Raw genomic sequence first — 9,494 nt, forward strand, 5'->3', positions numbered from 1 at the left:
AAAATCAAATGATTTCTGACCGTATAATGCACAATAAATGATTAATTTGGATCCAGATGAGATTCAAATCCGTGAAAAGGAATGACACGAAGAAGAAGTAATCTTGTTGTAAAAGTAGTTTAAGTAATTAAACATAAACATGCGAATATAATTAAAAAAGGAAGGTGGAGAAGACGCGGGAAAGAGGGAGAGTGAGGGAGGAGGAATGGGAGAGAAAGGGCCACAACAACACAGAAAAATACGAGGTACAGCAAATGGGAAGGGGCCAAGGAAGCCATTGTTGTAATTGCTTGCTGGCTGGCTAAACAATAACGAAAGAGGCAAAGGTGGCCCTCTTCCCGTACTCTTGGATTGGACTTTTTTGGAAATACCTTCCTTTTCCTACCATTATTCCCATTTCCTTTTTCTGATACCAAACCAAACCCAGTAATAACAACCAATCTCTCTCTCTCTCTCCCTCACTCCCTCCGCTCTCTCTGCCCTTTCATTTTCTGAGGTCCTTGAGTCACACACAATAATTATAGCCCTTTTTGGTTTCCCAAAATGCCCCTACTGTCTACACGCTATTTACTGCCCCACTCTCTTATGGTAAAAACCAGGTGAAAGGTGAGAAACCTGAATATGTGAAAAGACAGTGAAATGAAGTGAGATACATTATAATATAAATAATAAATAATATAATAATGATAATATGCTTCTATCTGTATGTGGGAAGATAGATTTTTCAAAGTGCGTAAAATATCGATCAGAATACTACATATTATTATATAATTAAAAAAAAAGTTTTAGAAGATATGATTATAAAACATAAGTTTAGGAGTAAAAGAGTAAAGGGGGATCTAATAAGACTTGAAAATAGACTTTAAGAAAAGACTTGAAGTACTTGAATCTAATAGAAGACTTATAGTACTTGGATCTACCGGAAGACTTGGCACACACCAAGTGTAGTAACGGTCTAGAATTCATATAGCCGACCCTATTTAGTAGGATAAAGTTTTATTGTTATATCATTCTAATTATATAATGATATGTGATTTTACGTTCCGTGTTCTGGACACACTAAAAATTCTCACGGGGTAGAGGAAGGGAGGGTGATTTGTGATGTGAACGTTGAATAATTATGTAGCCAATAAAGGTAATTGAGTCTTTGGGTTGTCTATTTCCATTAGTGGGTAAGAAGAGAGAAAGAAAGAATTGAGAGAATGCTTTTCGATTTGGTTAACGTGGGACAGTTGTGTAAAGAAAGAGATGGTTCTTCTTTTTTTTTTTTTTTCCTCCCATTTCCCCATCTGATCTATATATTCATGCTCCTTAATATCATCAAACCACCAACAAAATTAAAGATTAAAAATAAAAAACATTGTGACATTATTATAGCAATCTAATGGAATTTTAATCTGCTTATAAGTAAAAAAATTTAGATTCAATTTTTTGTAAATGACTGATTCGAGATCAGATTATCATGGTTAGAGAGAGAAAGAGCGAACAGTAAAGTTGTACCAAACCCAACAGGTTCAACTAAAGAAAAATGAGAAGTAAAAAAAGAAAGAAACTTGGGTCTTTATTTAATATAGATGCCAAAAATACATACAACAATTTTTTTATAAAAATGATTGATTTGCATAAAATAAAAAGAAACAAAAATAAGAAAGAGAGAGAGAGAGAGAGAGAGAGGTATTAACATTAAGGGTGTGGTGGGATGCTTGAGCTAAAGCTTTGCTGAAAACTGGCCTCGTCTATTGCTGTATTGGGCAGTTTAGGTGCCATTCCAGCACAAGATCTTGCATCACCTCTACCTCTCTCTCTCTATAGCTCTCTAGCTATCTTTTTCTCTCTGGACTTTCTTCAAACACAACTGCATCACTAACCTCCTCTCTCTCCTCTTTCTCCAACTTTTTTTCTTCATGTTTCTTTGCTCAAGTTGAAGCTTTTTGCCACGCTGAATTCTGGGTTTAATGTGAAAAATGAAACCGACCATTAACCAAACAGCTGACAGACAAGAGAGAGACAGGGAGATAAAAAAAATGTGGGATCTCAATGACTCGCCTGATCAGCGGCCACGTGGCGAGGAATCCGAAGGCTGTTCCTCCCAGAAGACATCGGCAGACGGAGACGAGGAAAAGGGCAAACGGGTCGGATCCGTATCCAATTCAAGCTCGTCGGCCGTGGTCATAGAGGAGGACGGATCAGACGAAGAAGAAGATCAGGACGACGGCCCAACCAAGCTCGCCAAGAAGCGAGGAGGAGGTGGGGGAGGAGGAGGAAAGATATTCGGGTTCTCCGTGACCCACGAGGAGTCCATGGATAGCGATCCGCCCGTGACCGTCACCAGACAGTTCTTTCCGGTGGAGCAAGACTCCTCCTCCTCTAATTTTGACGTAATGGGGTCCGCAGCGGGCGGTGGCAGCATCCCACCACCTCCTTCTACATCATCGTCGTTTCCCCGAGCTCACTGGGTCGGGGTCAATTTCGGGCAGTCGGATTCGGGCAGTCCGGGGAAGCCGCCGCCCACCGCGGAGGCCTCCCACCAGCCCATGAAGAAGAGCCGGCGTGGGCCCCGCTCCAGGAGCTCCCAGTACCGGGGTGTTACGTTTTACCGGAGGACTGGCCGTTGGGAGTCTCATATTTGGTCAGTTAATTAGTTGAAACTGGTTGTACTTCCATTCTTATTACTGACTTGAACATTTCTCCATATTATTTGGCCAATCAGACAATTTTGCGTTTTCTATTTTTGGCTTTTTGATTTCTACTTCGGATATACAGGGATTGTGGGAAGCAGGTTTATCTTGGTAAGAAATTCGTATAATTATTTGGTTCTTTTATTTCTTCGACACAAAAATGGTGCCCTTGTCCTTTGGTTGTCCACACACATTCTTTTTTTCTTGTTTAATTTTCTGATATGTATGCTGATGAGATGGGATGGGTTATTTCTTTTTTTACAAACTTTGATTTGTAGGTGGGTTTGACACAGCGCATGCAGCTGCTCGGTGAGCTCTTTGCTTCTCAAATATTGTTATTAATAATATGATACATCCTGTTAATCTTAATTAATTTTGTGGGAATTAATTAAAATGCAGGGCGTATGATCGGGCGGCGATCAAGTTCCGGGGAGTTGAGGCTGACATAAATTTTACAATAGAGGATTATGAAGAAGACTTGAAGCAGGTGAGTTCATGAGCATGTGTGTGGTGTGTACGGCCCCCGAGAAAGAGAGAATGGATTTGCGCTTATCTTCAACAGTTTTATTATACCTTATCTTCAACAGTGTTAGCAATACATATATATACACACAATTTTTTTATTTTAATTAATAATCATACAAGCAATATTGAATGCTGAATCCATCTAAATTACTGAACGGGAGATATGAACTGAGATCCAGAGGACATGAAAAGCTCGAAACATATTTTTTGAGCAAGGGAAATTAAGATTCATATTATGATTTTATTGGGATGATTATGATGTTAAATGTCTTTTTCTTGCATGGAATGGAACACGCAAGCAGATGAGCAATTTAACAAAGGAGGAGTTTGTGCATGTACTTCGCCGACAAAGCACCGGCTTCCCGAGAGGGAGCTCCAAATATAGAGGGGTCACCTTGCACAAGTGTGGCAGATGGGAGGCCAGGATGGGCCAATTTTTAGGCAAAAAGTAAGCACAAAATTAATAATTCCAGCAACTTCGCTCCTTCTGTTATTATTAATAATTAATTAAACCGTGTTCAACCCAAGAAAAAAATAAACCTTAATTAGCTTCCATCCTGCTCACAAGTTTCTCGCTGTTTTTGTTGTTCATTTTACTATTTTTCTTCATTAATTTCTACAATTTTTATGACTTTTTATGCTAAATTGTTTGGCAGATACGTTTACTTGGGATTGTTTGACACTGAGATTGATGCTGCAAGGTGTGTATATGTGTGCATATATAATATAGGTATATTTGTAGTCTTTAGTAATTATATGATTGAATTCTTGTAGGGCTTATGACAAAGCAGCAATCAAGTGTAATGGCAAAGAAGCTGTCACTAACTTTGATCCCAGCATCTACGAGAACGAGCTCAACCCCTCTGGTAAATATAACTAAATAGGAAAATATTGATGCATTGTAGTTTGATGATGATTTGATCATATTTTCTAGCTTGATTTAATTAGTATAATTATTCAGTTTGATATGTATTTGCGTAGAATCATCGGGTGTTAATGCTGCGGATCATGACCTTGATTTGAGTTTGGGAAGCTCAAACTCAAAGAAAAACAATCAAGCGTTAGGGAATGATAATAACAGCCAAAATGCTGCACTGGAACGCCAGCATTCTGTCTCGATGCAATTTGATGCTGATTGGAGGAGTCAAGGATTTCGGCCTAAGGTATCTTATGTTGCCATATTATAGAACATAATTATATTGGTCGACATAAGTTTGGTTAGAAAACATTTCACACGTTATTAATCATTTCTGAAGTTTATGTTTCCTTCGTTTAATAGCTTAACATACAACGAGATCGATCTCGAGACGACATTGATGCTCAGAGAAAAGACGGGTACTTGGAGAGTGAAGCCATGCAGCTTCTACTCCGAACCAACCTTCAATCTCAAGTCCCAGCTGAAATGCATAAATATGGGCAGTTCAGTAGTAGGAGGCCTACTGCCGAAGACATTCAAATGCCTCACAATTTCCCACCACATTTCAACTCACCAAATTATCATCATGTGAGCAGAATTAATATTTATCTTTACCCATAATTTCCTATAGTACATTGTGAAGTTGATGGTGATTAATTGCTTATTATAAGTTAATTATATTTTTGGTAGATTCAGTTTCCGAGCAGCAGTGAAGGAGGGGGCCGCATTGGCAGTGATCTTTCACTGTCAATGAGCGACCACCACCACCAATGGCAATCCGCTACTCCGACCTCCGATTTATTTGCAACTGCTGCAGCATCATCAGGATTCCCACCACAAATTAGACCGTCGTCCGCACAAAATGGCTGGCTGCAGAAAAATGGGTTCCACTCTCTCACCAGACGCTAATTAAAGCTAGCTTAGCTCTCTTTGGTCATGACCCCTCTTAATCAAGATTTTTCTGCCTAATTACCACCATCATCCCCCACGTCCCCGATTCTAATTTATTACGATCAAGTCCTCTTGATTCTGTTTATTTTGTAAGCACCAAAAATCCAGTTCTTTCGGTGCTCCAAAACAAAGATAAATTTTAGTAACAAGGACAGGAAATTCTCCTATTTTTTGGGGATATGAAATCACATGTATGCTCTCATTGGTATTTACCAAAACAAAAAAGAACAATACTTGGCTATTGAAATACGAGTAGGAACTTATACTCAAAACTCTTAGTGTTTGAATCACAGAGTTTTGTGCTTATGATTAGAACCGTTCATACAATGAATTATATTGTAAAGATTATCCCTGCAAAAAATAAATTAAAAGTGAGATTGTTTAGTCAATCTATTGTAGCAAATGCATAAACGATTTGTGATGCATTTACCAATACCGTTAATTTGTTTTTAAATAGTTTGATGATTAAACGATCTTAATTTTAATTGATTTTGTGCATATGCGATTTTTATAAAGTAATTTATAATATGAACGGTTTTAATTATAAACACGAAGTTCCATAAAATTGACAACGAATAGTTTTGAAAAATTTTAAGTAAAGGTTCCTACTCATCTTTGAGTAGCTAAGTATTGTCGAACGAAAAATGTATAACGGTTGGTCAAACCAACAAATGAAGTCGATATTCAACTAGATTTTCTGAGTTCTGACAACAATTATTGATTTCTTTTCTTATTTAATTTTGTATATTAATATCTCAATGCCTAGTATCTATCTTTTTTAATAAATTTAATTTTGGTCATAAAAGTTGGGGTTGGAGTTACCTAATAGAGTAATGCGTGACATAATTTAGGTGAAAAAACAAAGGGAAGGAAAATCTAGGGTTAAAATTTTGTATTAAAAGAGGGGTGGAGACTGGAGACAGAAGAAAATGAGGGATACGAAAAAGGGGTATTTTGTAAATGTCTTGCAAATATCAAGGCAATGGTGATGAATAGTCGCTCTCATCGGTGTCCTTTGAATCAGTTCTCTCCGCCAAAAGCAGTCAGACACTGCTATTATGACGAGAGGGACCTTTCATTTTTACAGTCTTGTACGTTATTTTGTGTGGTGTTTTTGTTTGTCTTATGCAATCTCATATTACAAATAAAGAAGAGTAATATTAGGTAGATTAAATTTATAGATTAAATAATATGTCATTAATAGTAAGTGAGAACGTTAATCAACACTTAAGTAATGATTCAATCATCAATTTCTATGTTATTTAGTTTATCAACTTTGGTCTCTGAATTTGTCTAGCATTACCCAATAAAAAAAGGGTTTATGGTTAATATGTGCATTGTTGTTTTTGTGTTATTATTTGGGTTTGGAATAACAACTTAAGTCGAGAATGGGTTAACCTGAGTTGGAAAGCCACATTCCTCGGTCCAGTAATGATCCCTTAGGCCAGTGGATTTTCAAGCCCCACGAAAGGATTGATTCGACACAATCTTCATGAAAGTTGGAGTGTGAAATGATTAAGTTCAAACGTGGTTCGGTCAAGTCCTTAGTGAACTAAAATGGCCAAGAATTAGAATAGGCTTTGGTTAGAGGTGAATTATTCTAAGGATCAGAATTCATTCTTGATCAAAATAAGAATGAATTAATCGCATAAAGGGGCTAGGTTCAGAATCCTAATTTAAATCAAGAAGTCAAGACTAGATAAAGGTGAGTTTCAACTAAGGAAATGATTAAAAGAGATAAAAAATGAATATTCAAGTAATGCAGAGTGACATAGTCCCATCAAGACTCTATCTTGGCAGACTTGTTTATCACAACGCCAATCCTAGAAGAGGTTATGTAACATGGAAAACCCCCTTCAACTCAACAAACAACTCAAAACGCTATACGCGAAACCCTTCTCATACCCCTAAAAAAAAAATACTAAATATCAGGCCATCTCTAACCGATGGCTGGCCAAAGGGCTCGTTTTAGCCCTCTGGCCCTCCAAGATATTAATATTTTAATAAACAGTGCATGGCTATATTTGCCTCCATCTCCAACTGAGGGCCAAAGGGCGATAGAGCTCGTTTTAGCCCTGTCACAAAAAACTGTCTCCAACCGAGGGCCAAATATAATTTATTATTTAATTTTAAAAACTACAACAACTTAAATTTAAAAACTACAACTTGAATTTATGTTGTATAATTTTTATGTTGGTTAATGTTATTTAATGTTGTTTCATATTGTTTAATGTTGTTTTATGTTACTTAATTTAATTTAATGTTGTATAATGGTTTAGGAAGTTATAGGAAAAAAAATTAGAATTTAAAAAAAATATGAAACAAATTTTGTAAAATAAAGGTTATGGGAAAAAAATGGAATTTAAAAAAAAAAAAATATGAAACAAATTTTGTAAAATAGAAGTTATAGAAAAAAAATAGAATTTAAAAATAGAAATTATAGGAAATTTTTTTATAAATAAAAATAAAAAGTAAAACTTAAAAAAAAAAAAAAAAAAAAAATACGGCTAGCTAACATTAGCTAGCCATTGTATTCAAAATTTTCCCAACTATTCGTGTTGGTTATAACCGACAGTTTTAAGCAAAAAATTTGGCTAGCTTGGGGTTAGCTGGCTGGAAGGGGCCAACCCTTTTAGATTATGTGGGGCCCACGAGCCCTCTGGCCTAGCCCTTGGTTAGAGACGATTTTTGGGCTATTTTCGGCCCTCTGGCCTTTTGGACCCTTCAATTGGAGATGGCCTCATAACCCTCCCTGTTAACACATATTCAGTGTGAATAAGTAAACAACACTGTGTTGCCAATCCACGACACCTTCAGTTTGGATAAGTAAACATCACTGGCATCGTAGAATCAAGCAAAATAAATCACATTTAGTTTGGACAAGTAAACGACGCTGCTTCTAGGTTTATTGATTATCTATCCAAGTCTCGGCAGGCGAAGAGTTCTTAATTCTTTCGCCCAAAGAGTTCACTTTATTGGCTTCTGAGCAAAGTGAAGTGTTTTATGATTGGTTACTCTTAGGTGAATTTTTCATTTCGACATTCAGACGGCTGAACTACGTTCACCATTAAAACATTCATCTCATTTGAGTACATGTGCCCTTATAGCCTGATACCGATTCGATACACTTATATTCTCCCGAATAATGTCGAAGTGGTTGAACCTGGTACATGGGATCCTGAACTTTGCAGTGAACTGGGCAACTTTTTCTTCAGGTTCTAGAACCCAAGCCCTAGACATGTTCCTTCCCCAGCCGTAATCGCTAAAGTGCAAAAGTCAGCAGCGCATTCGACACCACCACCACATTTATTCTACTCGCTCGATCGAGCTTGATTCCGAGTTGGCACGCCTACATTCACAAGATGGATGTAGTTAGCTCAATAGTTACTCAACATGCGTGCCATGTAGGTTTTGTAGTTTTTAGGTTAAACGTTTATTCAATCTGATGACTATAAATAAATAAAGAATGATTGTTAAAGAAGAAAAATTGTCCGTGTTTATAATTTCTCTAAAGTTAATTATTGTTAGTTTTGAAAAACAAATTTGATTTTTCTTTAGAAGTTGCCAACACCTTTGAATTTGAAACTACTCAAATTTAATGGTAAATATGTGTAGGTATTGAGTGTCGTAATTAAAGAAACATAACGGAATAAAATCAAGCTTAATGAGTGGCTTGGACCTAGGGCGTGAATAAAGAAAGGAAAGAAAAACATAATATATTTAAAAAGAAACAAACACAAAAAGTTAGTGACCAAATGCAAATGGGTATACGAGTTAGGGTTCCACTTGGGATTCACATTAAACCCCTGGTTGTTTTGCAAATAAAAAAAAACAAAGGGCCAAGTTGGATGGGTGGGTGAGACCTAGAACATGCGACAATACGAAGAAAGCTTTTATATTTTTTATTTTTTATTCTAAAAAAATGGTACCTTGTAATATTTTAATCGTCCACCACATTCAGATGTTGTAAGTTAGGTGGATGCGAATAAAATACATGGGCTGCTTCCATCATCCTGCGCGTCACACCAAAGATTTTTTTTATAGACTCATACAAATATATTCTCCTCTCTCTCCCTATCGATCTGCACATTTTTTCCAAGTCTTCATCATATTACATGTGGTACTAATGAAAAAGTTTAGGAGCGGGATATCGTTCAACCCATCGAAATGGACGTATGTGTATACATATAAAAGGTACTTTGTGTGTGTGTGTGTGTGGTCAGTCGTAGCTGTAACATGTGTGTACGTACTTATCTTTCGAAGCCAACATGGAGTGTTGTACTTTCGCTTTGGGGATGGCATTATACACCTCAAAGCTCAATTTTCTTTAGCTGAACACACCATGGTATATTTTTACTTTAGCTGAATCCACCATAGTACATTTTTTTCTCACAAAATTAGGCACTTTTTTTTTTGTTCAGTCT

General features: G+C 36.7%; 1 protein-coding gene across 3 annotated transcripts; it reads left to right on the top strand.

The window, feature by feature from the left end:
* The first annotated feature begins 1,555 nt into the window (after nucleotides 1–1,555).
* LOC137739623 (floral homeotic protein APETALA 2) lies at nucleotides 1,556–5,317 on the top strand. 3 transcript variants are annotated; one of them, XM_068479262.2, is made up of 10 exons: nucleotides 1,556–2,629; nucleotides 2,764–2,789; nucleotides 2,957–2,987; nucleotides 3,078–3,165; nucleotides 3,506–3,651; nucleotides 3,860–3,904; nucleotides 3,978–4,069; nucleotides 4,185–4,366; nucleotides 4,483–4,707; nucleotides 4,810–5,317. In XM_068479262.2, the coding sequence occupies exons 1-10, from the start codon at nucleotides 1,965–1,967 to the stop codon at nucleotides 5,026–5,028; spliced, it is 1,719 nt and encodes a 572-aa protein (XP_068335363.2). In that variant the 5' UTR covers nucleotides 1,556–1,964; the 3' UTR covers nucleotides 5,029–5,317. The 3 variants fall into 3 exon arrangements, with proteins under 3 accessions (XP_068335363.2, XP_068335371.2, XP_088541588.1); XM_068479270.2 differs by having other exon boundaries at nucleotides 1,634–2,629; nucleotides 4,816–5,317; XM_088685462.1 differs by lacking the exon at nucleotides 3,860–3,904 and having other exon boundaries at nucleotides 1,686–2,629.
* Nucleotides 5,318–9,494: the final 4,177 nt, after the last annotated feature.

This window comes from Pyrus communis, chromosome 15 (genome assembly GCF_041283825.1).
Source record: "Pyrus communis isolate YQ-2024b chromosome 15, ASM4128382v1, whole genome shotgun sequence".
Taxonomy (NCBI): domain Eukaryota; kingdom Viridiplantae; phylum Streptophyta; class Magnoliopsida; order Rosales; family Rosaceae; genus Pyrus; species Pyrus communis.

Excerpts from the sequence above, each read along its gene's own strand:
- LOC137739623 (XM_068479262.2), top strand. The coding sequence starts at position 1,965 with ATGAAACCGACCATTAACCAAACAGCTGACAGACAAGAGAGAGACAGG. Across the intron at positions 3,166-3,505 it reads ATGAAGAAGACTTGAAGCAG|ATGAGCAATTTAACAAAGGA; the intron begins GTGAGTTCATGA and ends ACACGCAAGCAG. Across the intron at positions 4,367-4,482 it reads GTCAAGGATTTCGGCCTAAG|CTTAACATACAACGAGATCG; the intron begins GTATCTTATGTT and ends TTCGTTTAATAG.